Source organism: Sparus aurata, chromosome 4 (genome assembly GCF_900880675.1).
Source record: "Sparus aurata chromosome 4, fSpaAur1.1, whole genome shotgun sequence".
In the NCBI taxonomy this organism is placed as follows: domain Eukaryota; kingdom Metazoa; phylum Chordata; class Actinopteri; order Spariformes; family Sparidae; genus Sparus; species Sparus aurata.
This window is the reverse complement of record NC_044190.1, coordinates 7,445,041-7,464,503: the sequence shown is the minus strand read 5'-3', so window position 1 is coordinate 7,464,503 and position 19,463 is coordinate 7,445,041. Positions and strand designations below refer to the sequence as shown.

Genomic DNA, 19,463 nt, shown 5'->3' with positions numbered 1-19,463 from the left:
AACGTCTTGAGATTGTCAAGTTTTTTTCCTTGAGAAGTTCTTTCAGTGTGTCAGTTCCATTTGGTTCTACTGTGGTGGTCTAATGTAGTAATTAGGGCCGGGACTCGATTAAAAAAATTAATCGAATTAATCAGAGGCTTTGTAATTAATTAATCGAAATGAATCGCATTTTAATCGCATATAAATATTTGACCTGAGAACAGTGAGAAGCAATTTTTTTCACATGGATTTTAGTATACCATTGAATAATGACTGAATACAGAAGCTTAAGCAACAAAAAATTGTTTTTGTTTTTTCAAGACCAACAGACCAGTGCAATTTTTAAATATTTTTTTGGCCTTTTATGGCTTTATTGACAGAACAGCTGAAGATATGACAGGAAACAGGGAGAGAGAGAGAGAGGGGGAGTGACACGCAGCAAACGGACCCAGGCCGGGAGTCGAACCTGGGTCCGCTGCAGAGCAAATGTGAAGTGGGTGAAACGGAGCAACCCGTAGAAAACCCCCCAAAAACACGGATCTCAATCTCATCCGTTCTGTTGAGAAATCTTGGGCCCGGCCTTCAAATTACTCAAATCCCAATCAGATTGAGCATCTTGACAAGTCCAACCAATGTAGACACCTCCTTACAACCCCCTGGAGAAACCACAGAATACAGATGCCCTGATGATGTCAGATCTCTAAACTCTGAACTTGTTCTGTAGAGCACTGATTTCTACTGCTCAGAACCCCATCTCCTCTTCAACCTCCATGTCACTCGACCTGCAAACAAATAATTTTTTGAATCGTTTCCACAAAGAGGGCCTCTTGCAGTTCTTCTTTGTTGTTCTACGGCTCTCCTTCACCTCCTCTTCAATCTCCATGTCACTCGACCCGCAAGCAAATAGTTTTTTGAATCGTTTCCACAAAGAAGGCCTCTTGCACTTCTGATTTGTTGATCTATGGCTCTCCTTCACCTCCTCTTGTCTGAAGTGTCTTGTCTTGTCCTCCTGCACCATAACTATCTCTTCATCGTTGTTGTTGACCCGATAATGCGACGGTGCAACAGTCAGATTCCTGTCCTTGATGACTTTAAGCAAGAACTTGATCAGCGAATCCTTGGTTATTATTTCTTCGTCTTTTTCCTGGTTAATGGTTTGAATGTCTCTTTCAAGATCCTGGATCTTCTGACTGTGCTCAGTGTATTCCCAATACATAGCTTTGCACTCTGATCTCTCTGTTGTTATAGTCTTCACTGAGCTCTGACTTCCAGTCATCTCCAGAGACTCCACTGAGCTCTGTCTTCCTATTGTCTTCGTGGACCACTGTGAACTCTGAGTTCCTGTCGTCTCCACAGACCAGTCTGAGCTCTGACTTCTTGTCATCTCCAGAGACTCCACTGAGCTCTGCCTTCCTATTGTCTTCGTAGACCACTGTGAACTCGGAGTTCCTGTCGTCTCCACAGACCCCAGTGAGCTCTGACTTCCTAACGTCTTCATAGATCCCACTGAGCTCTGACTTCCTGTCGTCCTTATAGACACCAATGAGTTCTGACTTCCTAACGTTTTCATAGACGCCACTGAGCTCTGAGTACCTGTTCTCTTTATAGACTCCAATGAGTTCTGACTTCCTGTTGTCGTCACAGACCTCTCTGAGCTCTGATTTCCTAACCTCTTCATAGACCAATGTGAGATCGGAGTTCCTGTCATCTCCACAGACCACACTGTGCTCTGACTTTCTGTCATCTCCGCAGGCAACTTTGATCTCTGACTTTCTGTCATCTTCACAGAACCCTCTGTGCTCTGACTATCTGTCAGATTCAGATTCTTGTCCTCGATGGCTTTGAGCAAGAGCTCGATCACAGAATCCTTGGTTTTTATTTGTTCGGTTTTTTCCTGGTTGATGGTTTTAATTTCTCTTTCAAGAGCCAGGATCTTCTGACGGAGCTCAATGTATTCCCAATACATAGTTTTGCGCTCTGATCTCTCTGTTATCATCTTCACTGAGCTCTGACTTCCTGTCATCTCCAGAGACTCCACTGAGCTCTGTCTTCCTATTGTCTTCGTAGACCACTGTGAACTCGGAGTTCCTGTCATCTCCACAGACCACTCTGAGCTCTGACTTCCTGTCATCTCCAGAGACTCCACTGAGCTCTGTCTTCCTATTGTCTTTGTAGACCACTGTGAACTTGACGTTCCTGTCATCTCCATAGACCACTCTGAGCTCTGACTTCCTGTCATCTCCAGAGATCCCAGTGAGCTCTGTCTAGACCACTGTGAACTCGGAGTTCCTGTCGTCTCCACAGACCACTCTGAGCTCTGACTTCCTGTCATCTCCAGAGACTCCACTGAGCTTTGTCTTCCTATTGTCTTTGTAGACCACTGTGAACTTGAAGTTCCTGTCGTCTCCATAGACCACTCTGAGCTCTGACTTCCTGTCATCTCCAGAGACTCCACTGAGCTCTGTCTTCCTATCGTCTTCGTAGACCACTGTGAACTCGGAGTTCCTGTTGTCTCCACAGACCACTCTGTGCTCTGACTTTCTGTCGGATTCAGATTCCTGTCTTCGACGGCTTTGAGCAAGAGCTTGATCAGAGAATCCTTGGTTTTTATTTCTTCATTTTTTTCCAGGTTAATGGTTTTAATGTCTCTTTCAAGATCCAGGATCTTCTGATGGACCTCAGTGTATTCCCAATATATAGCTTTGCGCTTTGATCTCTCTGTTGTTATCGTCTTCACTGAGCTTGGACTTCCAGTCATCTGAAGAGACTCCACTGAGCTCTGCCTTCCTATTGTCTTTGTAGACCACAGTGAACTCGGAGTTCCTGTCGTCTCCAAAGTCCCCAGTGAGCCCTGACTTCCTCTGGTCTTCATAGACGGCAATGAGTTCTGATTTCTTTTCGTCTTCACAGACCCAACTGAACTCTGTCTTCCTATCCTCTTCCTAGACCACTGAGAGATCGGAGTTCCTGTCTTCTCCACACACCACTCTGAGCTCTGACTTCCTGTCGACCTCACTAATCTCCGACTTTCTATCCTCTCTGTAGTCCACCCTAAGATCCGAGTTCCTGTTGTCTCCACAGATCTCACTGTGCTCTGACTTCCTGTCGTCTCCACAGACTCCTCTGTGCTCTGACTTGCTACCCTCTTCGTAGACCACTGTGAGATTGGAGTTCCTTTTGTCTCCACAGATCTCACTGTGCTCTGACTTCCTGTCATCTCCACAGACCCCTCTGTGCTCTGACTTCCTGTCGTCGTTGCAGACCCTTCTGTGCTCTGACTTTCTGTCGTCTTCATAGACCTCGCTAATTTCCGACTTCCTATCCTCTCTGTAGTCCACCCTAAGTTCTGAGTTCCTGTTGTCTCCACAGATCTTACTGTGCTCTGACTTCCTGTCGTCTCCGCAGACTCCTCGGTGCTCTGATTTTCTACCCTCTTCGTAGACCACTGTGAGATTGGAGTTCCTTTTGTCTCCACAGATCTCACTGTGCTCTGACTTCCTGTTATCTCCACAGACCCCTCTGTGCGCTGGCTTCCTGTCGTCGTCGCAGACCCCTCTGTGCTCTGACTTTCTGTCGTCTTCATAGACCTTGCTAATCTCCTACTTCCTATCCTCTCTGTAGTCCACCCTAAGATCCGAGTTCCTGTTGTCTCCACAGATCTCAATGTGCTCTGACTTCCTGTCATCTCCGCAGACTCCTCTGTGCTCTGACTTCCTACCGTCCTTGTAGACCACTGTGAGATTGGAGTTTTTTTTGTCTCCACAGATCTCACTGTGCTCTGACTTCCTGTCATCTCCACAGACCCCTCTGTGCTCTGACTTCCTGTCGTAGTTACAGACCCCTCTGCGCTCTGATTTCCTGTCATCTCCACAGACCCCTCTGTGCTCTGACTTCCTGTGATCTCCATAGACCCCTCTGTGCTCTGACTTCCTGTCGTCGTCACAGACCCCTCTGTGCTCTGACTTTCTGTCATCTCCACAGACCCCTCTTTGCTCTGACTTCCTGTCGTCGTCACAGACCCCTCTTTGCTCTGACTTTCTGTCGTCTTCATAGGCCTCGCTAATCTCCGACTTCCTATCATCTCTGTAGTCCACCCTAAGATCCGAGTTCTTGTCGTCTTCACAGGCCCCTCCGTGCTCTGACTTCCCACCCTTTTCATAGACAACTGTGAGATTGAAGTTCCTGTTGTCTCCACAGATCTCACTGTGCTCTGACTTTCTGTCATCTCCACAGACCGCAATGAGCTCTGGCTTCCTGTCGTCTTCTTAGACGCCATTGAGTCCTGACTTTCTGTCGTCATCTCAGACCCCTCAGTGCTCTGACTTTCTGTCGAGTTCATAGACTCGACTGAGCTCTGACTTCCTATCCTCTTCATAGACCACTGTGAGATTGGAGTTCCTGTTGTCTTCACAGACCCCTCTGCGCTCTCACCTTCTGTAGTCGTCACAGTCTTCTCTGTGCTCTTCATCAATTCATTATGTTCAGTGATGAAGCAAAGCAGTTTTCTCAGCTTCTCCACTCCTGCATTGGAAAGTGTATCCTCTTCCATGTCCCCTATTGTTTTCCAATTAACAGGGCAAAGTAGAATCACGCTAAACTCTAAGGGCTTCCTGACGTCTAATGTGTATTATCTGCTGCCAGAGTATTTGTTATCTCTTCGATTCTGATTCACAATTCAGATCGGGAGTAACTGGGGAAAGTATCCTCTGCTGGAGCACATAAAGTCTCTGTGATTCTGATTCAGAATGCAGATCAAAGCAATAGATGATGTCATCGAACATCATAGGAAATCAAAGGAATTTGGAATCCCTGGGCATTTCACTGGGCACCTTTTGTCACTAGGCAACAGGAAAACTCCATTCCAAACCCTTTAGAATGCTGCAGCAGATGATTGGCTGTTTGAGTCAGATCTGATTAGTTTTTCATAAAAACTCATTAGAATTAATCACAATGTTTGATTACAATAATTAGCATAGAGTAAACGCCTTTGTTACCCTTTAGCCCATAATGTGGATAAAAAACACTGTGTTCTACGATTGTGTAGCACAGGGGTGGCCAACCATTCAGAGACGAAGAGCCAACTTTTTAACTGTGTTACTGCAAAGAGCCACATCATACACACGAGAGCATATGAATATCCCCCATACCTTCCTCACACACACACACACACACACACACACACACACACACACACACACAGAGACCTCTGCTCAGCCAGATTTACTTTAAATGTCACAAACCTACATGATAATGACAGAAATGGACTCCTACAGTACTAAGACCACAAGCCAGTAATTTTCCACAATGAACATTGTGTGCACTGTCTCGCACACACAAACTCTCAGTTCAACCAAGTCCATAAATAAAAATATAACAATTTACGATAGCGTTTTTCTCTTACTATGCATGTTGCTTAGTGGGACTTCTGACATTCCTTGCCTTGAACAATCCTCATTCAAATCTGGCTTGTATTCCGTTGTTGCCACTCGAAGCAATTCTTGTGTGTCAGTCAGAACTGATCAATGCTATGATTTCACATGTTTCATGGTAGAAAACACAGACTGGCAGACGAATGTTGACTCAAACATTGACAGTATCTTGAGTGCAGCCCGTTTGACACTGGGGTATTTTTCCATTGGCACATGCGGTTTCCTCATGAAACCAGGCAAAGAGCCGCATGTGGCTCAGGAGCTGCGGGCTGGCCAGGCCTGGTGTAGCATGAAGGAACTACAAACTATCATTTTTTTTAGACAGATTACCTTGAATTGCCTTCAACACCTTAAACCAGGGATGTGGGAACTAAACGATGCTGTAACCTTTGCCAAATTGCCAATTTTGCAGGTTATGAAGAATCCGTCAGAGAAAGTGCTTCACAAAGTTTATGAAGTTTCTCCTAACTCAAAAATTCACAACTTGAGCCATTTTATCAAGGGATTCTAGGGAATGTCTCTCTGTCTTCATCTCCTTCCAGTTTTTGACCGTATGTGACCTATAATACATTGGTGTTTAAGTTTGTCATCTGCTGTTGTGCACAACATCTCAAATTTTGTCATAATTGTTTCTAAATTGCGATCAGATACATGTTATCCTGACCCCTCAAATTAATACAACAAACATGAACAGTGCGCACCATTTACTACATCATATAGATCCTATATACCATGTCTTTGGGCAGTCTGTCATCAGAAAATGTTATCTCCAGTGTTCGATATTTATTTCCTATTATGAGCGCGAAATAAAAAAAATTAAATAAAAACACTGCATCCAGCAATTTACAAGGAAGTTGAACACAACATCATCCAATGTAGGAAAAACCAAGCTTCACATTCCTCAAAGATTCACTTCTTTATACTTTTTTTTGCACATGTTAAAGGAATAGTACACAAAGTCAAATAGCAGAAATGAACTATAAACTACTTTTTAATCAATGTAAAATGTAAAAGAACTTGATTACTTATTTGTTCATTATATTTATAATTATGTAACCTAGCACACATTAATTGGATTAAGGCTATATTAACCCTGGTTACACATATTTTCACTTTTATTTTTATTTAATGTAATGGTCCTTATTTGCTTCTGGATTTTATCTCAGCTGTATCACTATCTGCTACAATTGTGACTTACAGACGGCATTTATGTTTGTTCGAGTTGTGTATAAATCATAACACTGGTTGTTTGGACCTTGTGGTGACTAAATAAAAAGAACCTGAAAATATCTGTTTTTCCACTACAGTCGAATGTTAACAGTCTTGATATAGTTTATATTTAGAGCTGCGCTTGCATTGTCAACTCAATAATTGATTTATCGAACAAAAGAAAACTGTCGGCTACTTTTAATATAGATATATGTGGTTTACACGCCAAATATGTCAAACATCGTCTGTTTCCAGCTCCTTAATAGTAAAAAAGTGCTGTTTTTTGTCATTTCTGACAGTAAATGTAGAGTTTGGGGGATTTCGACAGTTGTTTGAACAAAAGATGACAGTTGAATGTTTTTTTTTAACATCATATAGACCAGGGGTGGGGAACCTCCGGCCTCCGGGACGTATACGGCCCGTGGGACTGTTTGGTCCAGCCTGCAAGGCAAACCATAAGTACACCCATAAAAAATAAATGCAGGAAAAATTATTTCAAATGTGCAATTAAATGCCCCCGGGGCGGGTGTCTGTCTTTCTGGGCCAAGATCAATGTCATTGAACACAACATCAGCAAAACTGTCATCACGTGTTATCGCATCGTGTCCTCAGTGATTGACAGGTCTCAACAACGAGAGGAGACTAGCTTTGGCTATAACGCAACATGGTGACTAAAAAAAGAAAAGTTGTGTAGCTCTTTCCAGGATAAATGGACTAATGAATTCATCTTTGTGGAAGTGATAGGCAAGCCCATGTGCCTGGTGTGTGGGGACGTGCTGGCCGTAATGAAAAAGTCAAAGCTTGACCATCATTACAGCACGAAACATGCGAAACTGGATGCGTTGAAAGGACAAGTGCGCATGGACAAAGTTGCTGCTCTTCGGCGGAGGTTGAGTGGCAGCAAGCAGTTTTATCCAAACCGCTAGCGGACCAGGACAACGTGACGCAGGCTAGCTTCGTGGTGAGTAAGCTAATTGCTAAGAAGCTGAAACCTCATAAGGTGAATTTGCAAACTCCCTGTTTCCACTCAACAATTTCACCTCAGATTGATAGTAAATAACCTTATATGAGACAACTCAGATCTGTCATTTTCAAGTGAATTAGAGGTGATATATGAGATTTTAGAGGGCCGTATTTGTTTATTTTCACATCAGAATGCTCTGTAAGTTTGAAATTATTTGAGGTACACTATGAGGTTATCTACTATCAATGTGAGGTGAAATTGTTGAGTGGAAATGGAGTTTTCTTTCAATAGCAGTCTGAATACAGCTCACTCAGATGTCATTTTTCGAGTGATGTAAAGGTCATATATGACTTTTCAGAGAGCTGTATTTTTTTCATTTCACATTGATTGATGACAGTCCCCATCTACATTGATGATTTGAGGTACATTATAAGGTTGTATACTGTTGATCTGAGGTAAAATTGCTGAGTGGAAACAGTGCTCTGAATCTTGTGTGATGGCCATACGTGAGGGTGGAGATGTTCACATTAAAATGTATTTTCTATGCTCTGTTTTAGTTATATGTGATTGGTTGCAACAAAGTATGAGACAGGTTTCTGAAACCAAACACAAAAAGCCATAAATAAACACATGATTAGGGCATTGTTCTGTAAGCCCTGCTGTAAAGATAACACCGTGGGTCTTCCTCGAAGACGTAACCGAGAAAATTATTTCAATGCTATCTGTCTTACCATCTACACTGTTCTTCTTGCATGGTTTCTGTCTAGGCTATCGGCACTAATTTCACACAGTCTTAGTCCCCTCTTGTCTTTTATAACGGTTTATATATGGCGTATTAAGATTCTGAACTTGTATTTGCTTCAAAGATAGCCCTTTATTTGTCAGCAAGATGCAGAAGGCGGGGTGGTGAGGTAGGTAATGGTGCTGTGAACTCATAGTATGAGGGTGAGCACAGTTTCAGCCTTAACAAATAGCTAGACTTGTAATCAAGAGGCCTTTCGTGTCATTGCAAGCTTGTCCCGTCTCGGTCCTGTTGCCCAGTGTTTGATGTAAATGAAGTGTGCCCGTCTTTCTCTCCTGTAAATCCGTTCTCAAAGGTGCCTCTGCAGTTCGTATGGTATGATTGGCCTCTTTTCAGCAAGTGATGTTTGTGTGATACACATACATGTCTACAGTGTAACAATGCAGGTCTAATTTATATAAATATGTTTTAAAAAATGCACAATATTTAGATAAAGAATCTAGTATTTATACTAAATATACTTGATTGTTGTCATGAGTTTCTTCTATCTTCAGAAACTGATGTGCCATTCACAAATTGAAATCTTGAATGAAGCAGATGATGTTGAAGTCCTCCAGTGTGGTTGGGAAACTTTTTATCAGCTCCATCCTCAATATGCAATGCTAAAATCTCTGCAAAGATGGTACAAGTTGTAACGTTTTGGTTTTTTTTATGTCCCCTTAGTTTGCCATCAAATTAAATGAATTAAATTAATACAGCAGCCTCTATTCGATGAATATAAAACCAACAGGAACAGATTATTAAAAATTAATTGGATTAAAACAATAAGATAAACTGAGATGGATAAAATTAAAATTGGCTAAAACATGTATTAATGGTCATGATGTTTATGTTATTGCAGTTAAGTTAAAAAGGCAATAAAAATATCGAGGGCTTGGAGCCAGAGGGGGGTAAGTGGCATTTTGGGTGAATATGAATTCTATATATCTAAGTAATGGTCTCGATGAGCTCTATCCAATGGTGCCAAAAAGACCTATCTGAGATTAAACTGTATTGAATAAAGCAACAAAACAATGAAGACCTAACACAAAAGTGTGAGTAATGTTTGGAGGCAGAAGGTCTCTGAAAATACATGTAGGAAGCATATGTTTGTTCAGAGCCAGAAGGGTGTAAGTGTAGTTGGTGCCCTTAAACAGCATTCAAAATGGCTGACACAACTGCAGAAATGGAACTGTCTGTGGCAGAAAACAGTTTGATGAATATTATGAAACAAACTAATGAATCCTATATTGAAGAACACGCAAGTTAAGTACCTACAACCTCACTGTATATGAAATGGACAGTAAAGATGTTGAGTGTTACGTGTGGCATGAGGGGAAAGGCGGCCGAGGATCATCAGAGATCAGCACTTGTGTTTAGTCGTACCTTTCACAACTTAATCCTGAAGTTAAGCATGCAGTTCTTTATTCAGATACATGCGGTGGACAGAATAGAAATGCTGCCCCTCTCCACTATTGACCATAAGTACATGGAGTCTGGTCACAGCCAGATGGAGTGTGACAGCGCACATGCTGCAGTGGAAACTGCGAGGAGAAAGGTTCCAATCTACTCCCCTGATGGCTACTACACCCTTGTGAGAGTGGCAAGAAAGAACAACCCATACACCGTACATGAGCTTGGTCACAAGGACTTCCTGGACTTCAAGTCTTTCTCCAATCACCTACTCAAAAACAAAACCAAAGATGAGGAGGGACAAGCAGTGCATTGGCAGAAGATTCAATGGTTTCGCTACACAAAAGAAGAACCCAGAACAATCTTCTTCAAGTACGATTTCACCGACACAACCTTCCGTGAAGGTGGCAAAGCAGGTAACCAGGGGCACCAGAAGAAACCATTCCGTGTCCAAACCAAGCTAAATGTATGAAAGTCCTCCTGGGATCAGTGCATTAAAGAAGAAAGATCTACTCACCCTGTGCAGCAATGGGAGTATTCCTCACACATATGCAGAGTTCTACAATGCTCTGACAGTCGACAGCGAGTAGAACTAAACAGACTACTGAACAGAAAAGCAAATAAGACGCGACATGTGGTCAATGAATAGACTCACAGAGTAACTGAAATGGTTGAACAAAAACGAAAAGTGAAATGAGTAAAAAAGACACGAGAGAACAGTCTATTGTATACAGTATTTGAAAAAAAATAAATGAATGTAATGAAATAAATAGAATAACTCATGAATTGCCAATCAGAAGTGTGTTTAGCAAGTTCAGTGACTTTTGTTACAGTCTGAACTGTTCAGCAGATGCCCAGAATGGAAAAGTGAAATGAGAAAAAAATAAATAAGAAATGAGTTAAATGACAATTAATGACTTATTCAAGTGTTATTTAAGTGTTAATTATTCAATCAATTCCCCTTTTGACCAGTTATTTTCTGCATTGTTCAGCAGATATGCCCAATATGTCCATAGAAGACTTGGAAATGTTTGGTGCCAAAAAGGTGTATCTGACATTTTTGCCATATTTTTTTTATTTTAAAATGTTTTATGCCATAAGTTTATTTCTTAAATACTCGTTCATGTAAGTATGTCTGTGGTTGCAATGTTGTGGTTTAAGGTTAATTATACAGTGGATTGAAGTGTGGTCACAATTTTGTTTTGTCTCTCCTGTAAAGTTTGTCAAAATTTTGTTTAATTAAAGCTTTTAATTTCGTTAGTAGCTCATCGTTCTCGTTCCTTCACTGATTCCTCTCCTGGCGTTCTCGGTCTGTCAGTCACTCGTTCTTGGCTAGCCGGCTTTAGCTGCTAGCTGCTCACTGTTATGTTGTCTCAAAGTACACATAATCATGAAGTTGCAGCTATGTATTGGCCTTGAACTACAGTGTTATGTTGATCATTAAAACGATCGTTTGAGAACGAGGAGCTGAGAACTGTGCATTACATGATTCACCGCTCGTTCTCGTTCAGTCAGTCACTCGTTCTTGGCGGCTTTAGCTGTTAGTTGTTGTGTTGTCTAAAAGTACACATAATCATGAAGTTGCAGCTATGTATTTGCCATGAACTAGTGTTATGTTTACCATTAGCACGATCGTTTGAGAACGAGGAGCTGAGAACTGTGCATTACGTGATTCACCGCTGAACAACGTTGTACCGGAAGCGCGACTGAACGAACGAACGAACTACATGAACGATTCTTCCTGCAGAACTGACCGACGGGAACTGAATCTCGACATCGACGATGAAATCCACCTTTATTGTGAGCTGCTTACCTTTAAAAATAAAGTTTATGGTCTCTGAGGGATGGTATGAAAATTGAAATTGAAAAACAATCACTTAACCGTGAAAAATAATGAACTTATTAAACTTGAATAAACATAATCCTTATTTGCATGGGCCAAATCAGCTTTTAGCACTTCCTGTTTGCAGTGAACTCAGAAATAAAGAAAACTATAATTTTATTACTCTGATACAGAAGAAAACTTTAAAAAGTGTTGTTTCTGAGGGAAGTTCTGCACCTATAATTAACATCTTTGTTTTCTTTGATTTTTAAAGAGATTTAGGAACGTTTCAGTCAAAACATTGTCTGGTTTGAGCTTCTTAAATGTGAAGATTTGCTGCTTTTCTTGTCATTTCTGACAGTTAATGAAGAGTCGTTGGGTTTTGGACTGTTGGTTGGACAAAAGAAGCAGTCAGAGGACTCGACTCAGTGAAAATAATTGTTAGTTGCAGCTCATTATTACATCCTTGTCTTATTATTCTTCCTGCTCTGGTATTCTGTTTCGTGCTGCCTATTGTTGAAGTGTGTGTGTTCATGTCCACACCCTGTGCATTTAATCTTGTATTTGAAATGTTTGTTTTATTCTTCTAGTGAAACTGACACATCTCTCTCTCTCTCACACACACACACACACACACTTCTACCATCTATTATTGCAATATATTATTGTCAGAACAAAAGAGTCATTGACACGTCAGCACGGTGATTTCTTTCCCACAGTGGATATTTTGACATGTCACAGCAGGAAGAGCACAGGTGCAAGTAATCATATTAATAGTGGCTCAGTTTGATTGAGGTATGCCAATAAGTAATGCGCAAGCTGGCCTGCCGAAACAGAATCAAGACATACTGATATCTTTATGAGATGTATTTTTGACAAGACAAATAACTGCTCCGAGAAAGATGAGTGGGTCATAACAACCAAGAGGTAGGCGAATATCCAAAAGTGGTAGGACCTGCGAAGGCTGAGAATATCAACCCTTCGCTTGGCCATTCATTTGGGATTTTTTTGAAATCCCATAAGTTAACATAAGATGTATCCTGTGCCGACATGTAGCTGCTGTATTTTCTACATTAACAATACAAGGCCAAACAGGCTCAACTACCTCGTACGTAACATTCCGGTCCTGGAAGCAATGCGGTGGGGTGGCCATGGCCACCCTATTGGCAACCCTGGCCTGACCCCAACCACCCATGCAACCACCGTATCACAGCCGTCACTTCTTGCCAGGCTGTGGAATCTTTCCTGCACTGCGATGGCACTACCAGACATTTTAGATGCATCCTGTCTGAAATCCTCTCTCTCCCCGGAGGAGAGTGCTACCTGCGGGCACATGGTGCAGCGGCCAGGGTGAGACAGGCTGCACTGGGAGTTTACAGTCTACGAAAGAGCGGTGTGTCAGACATTGGCTACCTGCCTCCACAGTTCTGCGAGGTTTCTGCGGTGCATCACCCTCCAGCCCTCGCGGGTGAGGTCATGGGCGAGGCGCTTCCACCTGCTGGAGGTGGGGACCGAGAGGCGTCCGGCGAGGGACAGTGGGTGGTCGGGAGCCGCTGCTTGCCTGAATCCATTCAGAGCAGTGTTTCCCATACATTGACGAAACTGCCCGCCATAGTCTTAATTTGCCCCGCCATAGTCTAAATATTGAATGTGAAAAAATATTTCCTCCTTTATACAAATACATTCCGACTTTGTTTGCATTACTTTTAATGACTTCAGTACTGCTAATACAGGGCTGAATTAATGAAAAAATTATAATATGAAGCTGTTTTCGAACCTGGAGGAGTGCGCACGCCCTCCAAGGCTCCTCCACTCGCGCGCGCACACACACACACACACACACAGTGACAGATGGTGGGTCTGTGTGCCGCTCTGAAGCAGCCATGAATTAGTTACAAAATGACAAAAATGTCGCCTATGACTGACTGTATGAAGAGTATTAGAAACATCTAGTTTGTAATTGTATATTTACAAAAATCGATTTCATGTAAAACCGTTGGCATAAATAAATCCCTCGTTAGCGAAAGGAAATATTTTACTGTCGTCTTCCACAGCAGTCCATGACGTTAACTAGCATGTTGGATATTTAGCTTGATAATTAGCTAGAGGATTAAAATGGTCACTTAGATAACTCCTCTCTTGAAACAAATAATGAAAATAGTATTTCTGTACAATAGCACTTCTCCACGTATATCTGCGGTATTTTTTCTTCATATAAGTAGCCAAAGACAGTTACAGTTACTACGTTACTGTTGTTTGGTCATGTAACATTGCTTTGTGGGAAATGTCTCTGTATTAAGTTGAGTGGAGGACCTGTGTAGTTAACGAAGGTCCGATCGACACGCCCCCGATATGCGAAGCCGGCTTATCCATTCACACTGGTTCGGTTCTCTAATAATACAGCCCTGATGCTACCTCCAGAGGCGTATCAGGGCCGGAGCGAGTTTTCACCCCTCACCGCCTCCGAGAAATTCACACTGAGATGGAGGCGGGGAATTGGCGTACTAAAGCCGCATCCAAAAGCCAGTGTGAATGGGGCTAGTGATTGACACTTCTCAGACACTCTCCTTGGCTCTGATTGGTTGTATTCTACCGGGAGTGGTAGATTCTTGCAAATCAAATTACAGCCACAGCTGACCTGTATCTTATTCTACTGTCAGATCATAATGACAATTTCAGCAAATATAACAAAAAAAATACTTACAGACTACAACTTTAAGGCAGCATCAGCAGTAAAACAAAGCAACTGTGTTATGAAATAATCCAGACCAGAGTAATATCAAAACTCCTCCAGTCAAATGATGCTTCCATTTGATCCATTTTGATCTGCCATGGATTTCCCGCTAACTTTACCTTATTTAGCAACTCTACGAAATCACGCTGATATTGGTGTTTGATACCAGTGTTGTTGGTATGGGTATTAATACCTTTTGTTCTGGCTGACTGCAGAGAGACGGATGATGAGTTTATTCACGGCAACAAGGCGGGTGTACTGCATGGTGTCTAGTTATAAAGCAAACAGTTTGACCAAAATGGTGACAAAAAATGAATTGTTAAAGATTACAAAAAATAGTATCCTTCACAGAACCATGACGTCGTCATTGTCAACATAAACTAGGTTTTAAAAACATAATGTTTCAGTTTCATGTTTGGTGCAGTCTGAGTTCAGCTTGCTTGAACAAAATATGAGCGCCAATACAATGTGCATACTGTATGCTATCATATCATAGTGTGAACTTCAATAATCTTCATTAGCAACAACATTTAAGCAGTATTCACAGCCTGCCCTCTTATATTCATGGTCGACTCTCTAGATTGGTCTTTGTGTCTCGACTGGTCCGACTCAGAAAGTAGCTCAGTGGCCAGACTGTGGTGCTGATTATAGGTGACAGGGACACTGCTGGCCAGAGGGACCTGGGAAATGTTGGCATGGCAATGGGGAAAGGTCATCACCACAGCACTGTCAGCATCATCACTGTGACACAGTGATGAAAGAGCCATAGAGAACAACAAGCAGACCAGAGCGCATTCACACATCTTGTTTATTAACAATAAAACAGTCTTCAGATGACAAACACTAGCATCAATATCAAATATAGAGAAAAAACATAGCATGATTAAATATTAAATGTTTAATGATGCATGTGTGTGTTCCACTGTATGTAAAAATCAGCTGTAAATTAATTTTGTTGTGTAAAAATATATATTATCTATCCAAAAACTAAGACAACTAAAAATAACTGACACTACTTTTAAGAGATACTGCTTATTTTATGCTTGAAGTAAAGAGATTTCTTTGTGACATTAAGGATGAAACATGACCTTCTGAGAAAATAACAAACGAGGATGAATGAAGTGTTGGAAGTGATGCCAAGTGAAGTTATTACAGATGTTTCCAATCAGAAATCATCCGTCTACATTCTACAGTGCAACAATTGTTCCCTTGTTTCGCTGTGACCTCATTCCTGCTCTGTTTATCAGCAGTGTTTGTCACTGAATCAGTAATACTGTAGCCAGACATTTCCTGAACTTAACAGACTGTTCTACTTGTTCTAATACCTGCCGTCAAAGATTTTCATTGTGTTAATATTTTGTTTAAGCACCGAGACTTATCCTATATAGATATTGAGGTATTTTGTAAAATAAAAAATACTGTGATATTTGGTTTTGCTCATATAACCAACCCATGCAATTAAAACTGTGTGTGTTGACCACATGCAATGCACCGTGCCCTTCAGTAATTCTCTAGTATAAACATTATTGGAAGTACACAACTCCACAAAATATATAACAAAGGTCTAGTCGTGGACATTTTAATGCAGAAATTCTTTACATTATATCTTGAAATCGTGTGGCATGTCGTAATGAAGTGCTCATGAAGGAATTTCAAAACATTCAGATATACATAGTGTATCAGGATATAGCTTAAAGTATTGCAACATTATTTAAAAGGCCCATGCTGCAGTTATTTTTTGCTCAATAAATTATTGTCTCCCATGTTACAGAGTTCATACACTGCTATCATCTGATACAAAGCACATTTCTGCTCCTACAATATCTGTATTTTATCCTTTACTTCAGACAGCCTTTTGTCAGGCTTAATTCTCTGTGTACGATTCTCTCGCTGAACACTTGTCTCTCTATGACTGCCTTGCGCTCTTTGTCTCTCCATTCTGCTCTCACCTCCTTATGACTTGTCGAGTACAAGTGGGAGCAGAGGGTAGGAGGAGGGAGTGATTGGAATTCATCATGGTCAAATGATTGCAAACTCTGGAAGCCGAGAGGCTTTTCTAATCACAGCTGAATGGGCTGGAGAGTTAATGTGGGCAGGCTGTGGAGTGGAGGAGAAAGGAGGAGCGAGAACTCCATCGTCAATGTGGCGCTCTCAAGGGCTCTTCACAAACCTCTAATGGTGGAATTGTTCTGACACTGAATGGATACATAAGATGCTGAGTTTCACGGCCATGAATCACTCTAAAAATGTAGTTAGGTTCATTGCTGTGCAGAAAGGCTTTTATTGAAACATTTCAGAGGAAAGAAAATAGATGTTTCCTTTAGGGTGTCTTTCCCCGTCAGATGCTAATTACTGCACTTAGCAGGCAATGTCACAAATCAGGCTTCTGATGCATGCAGTCAGAGCTTCATGGAATTCATTGACGTTTATAAGAGTTATTACAATTCTGGACATTTCAGCACGGCTTGATGCATTTATCAACAACACCCTGCACGATGGCATGCTTTAGCGACGTGGTGCTGTATCTGTCGGTGTTTTCTTGCAGATTTAATGTGCCAACTCAAAAAGGATAGGTTTAAACCACAATATTTTTATCAATCCAATCCACGACTCCACACTCAGTGCAAAGGTTGTAAAATGTGAACTCCTCTCAGCAGGCTAACCGTCTATTCAATCATTTCCTTCAAGCCAAACAATCCGAAGTGGTAAAACCAAACACCTCACTTCCACAATCAGCCCTGCTGTCACAATAACATGTCAGCGGTTAACGTTTCTGCAAACCACTGGTGCATTCACATTTGTTTGTGTCAGAGGCCTACATACCACATTTGCATAACACGTATCATATCACGTTCACATGTTTCTGAGCTGATTTTTATATCTGGACTGAGTGGTGGAGTTACCGGCAACAGTTGTATGTGTGACATAGCCGGATATTTTCATCAGACCAAATCATGAGCACAGTGCTGTCACAACATAAAATTCAAAAATTAAACCGAGAGAAAGTAATGTTTCAACAAAAAGAAATGTACATTTTCAACATATCTGTGATTTGCAGAAACAGACAATGCCAACATATATTCTGGCGACTTGGTTCAGAAATGCTTCACTTGTTGTATACACAAAACCTGCACTTTGATTTAGCCATATGATTGTTATTTTTAATAATTTTGTAGTGAGATACCAGCCGCCTAAATAGGCCAGAATTGTTTCATGAAAATCCATCCGTTATTCCCTGACAACTTCACAAAAATGTTGGAAAATATCAGTGTTAACCAAAGTGGGAACTAAAAAACCCTGAATCTGTCCCTTTATCTGGATCGGCACCATAAGTTAATGGGGTCTGCTCTGAGCTGAGACCCATCCTCTAGCCAGGTTCTATAGAAATACATTATGTGTAATCCTGCTGAAAAAAGGACCAAAAGACAGACACAGGTGAAAACATGGCCTCATTAGCGGATGTAACCACAATGTGGTTGTGTGATCAAACCCTCATAAATGCAAATGGGTAAGCATGGTCCTGGAACTTCAACTTATAATGTGAGCTGGTTTCCTGAGTTTTATGCTATAGGAAGAATTTCATGCAGATTTTGGGTCTGTGTTAATTAAAGAAAAAGCATCTATCATCATCTATCTATCATATTTATCATATTATTATCATGGCCATATTTATACTGCACTCCATTCATCTCTATTAATAATGTAGGGACACATCACACTCATTTTTGGAGCTGCCTATGTGCCCCCCTCAACCCTTTTTTTGTAAACCAAGTTGCAGGATGGCTCCTGCCCCAATAACATTTTGCCAGTCCTGGAATGGTTGCACCAGCAGCCTAATATCTAGCAGTATAGAGGACTACAGCTTCTGAAATCCTGTTTGGGTCTCTTTGCTCCTCCTCTCCCCGTCTGGGTATGTTGGCACCTATTACAAAGGAGCTGAATAGTTGGCACACAGTGGGCATCCGAGGGCCGGGGATCAGAGGAGAGGAGATCACTCATCCTGCCATCAACTTGGCTCGGGCTTTTGGGAGCGACTCACTACAGATTAGCCTGCAGTGCTAACCTGTACGGCTGCAGACCGTTGGCGAGGCACATCAATGGCTAAAGAGACTCCCCACAGACTTTAAAGACATATGTGCACATGGCAGATCAAATTAAAATGCTGACACTGAGGTGGTTTCATCTTTTGGCTCTATCTTCCAAAGAGCCACCTGGCCAGTGCTGCGTGCCTGTGCTCATCACAGAGTCCTCATTGGAGATAACTGCTGGTGTTAGCCTGCCGGTCTCTAGCTCTTGAATCCAAAGCCATATGTCTCTGTTAGCCTGTGCATAATATTGTATATATTATGCCACAATCAGCTGCGCCTCTGTTTTTCAATTGCCTCAGGATCCAATAATGCTTTGCCATATGAACAAGCCTGGAAGCAATTTTTGTCTCAGACACACAGAAAAGATAAGCTTTCAAGTTAAACGTAATACACGAAACTTACTGCTTGTGAGACAGACTCATTTTAATACCAATGCTTTTATATGACCAATTTAAGCAAAAGAGACTATCAGTGAGAAGACTGGCTATTTCTAGTTATTCATGATGCTGTCACTGCGTCGGATTCTTCAAATCCAAATTAGTCTTAATGCTGAGAATGAGGTGAAGAGTCTCACAGCCTGAGGAGAGGAGCTGCTTTGTAGACTAGTGGTACGGCAGTGAATGCTTCTGTATTGCCAGAGAGTAGACGAACTACTGGTTTATTAAATAGCATTTTATGTTGGCCTTGCTATCGAGCTAAACCGTCTTGTTGGCTTATTATTTGGAAGGCATTACATTGCTGTGGAATGGTAAGAACTTTAGCTTTAGCTCAACAAAATTAGTACTGCAGAGAAACCAACACTGTTAGTTGTAGGATGGCATGAGCGGTGGATGAAAGGTAGCGTAGAATAAAGTTTACATTGTTTCACCATCATCATGCTGTAGTTATAACATAAATATAGATCCATTATAGATACATTATCTCATCGTTATCTATCCTGCCATCATTATGTGTTTAAACGCACATCAAGGTAAAAACATTTTTGGCTGAAGATATTTTATGATCAGGTGTGCCAATATAATTTAAATGTATTTATTTATTTAT

At 41.4% G+C, this 19,463-nt stretch overlaps 1 protein-coding gene across 1 annotated transcript; it reads right to left on the bottom strand.

Annotated features, from left to right (window-relative positions):
- Window positions 1-408: 408 nt before the first annotated feature.
- Window positions 409-4,691, bottom strand: LOC115579718 (serine-rich adhesin for platelets-like). The gene is made up of 2 exons (XM_030413323.1): window positions 1,993-4,691; window positions 409-1,353 (listed from the first exon to the last, which is right to left on the bottom strand). The coding sequence occupies exons 1-2, from the start codon at window positions 4,526-4,528 to the stop codon at window positions 722-724; spliced, it is 3,168 nt and encodes a 1,055-aa protein (XP_030269183.1). The 5' UTR covers window positions 4,529-4,691; the 3' UTR covers window positions 409-721.
- Between the last annotated feature and the right edge of the window lie 14,772 nt (window positions 4,692-19,463).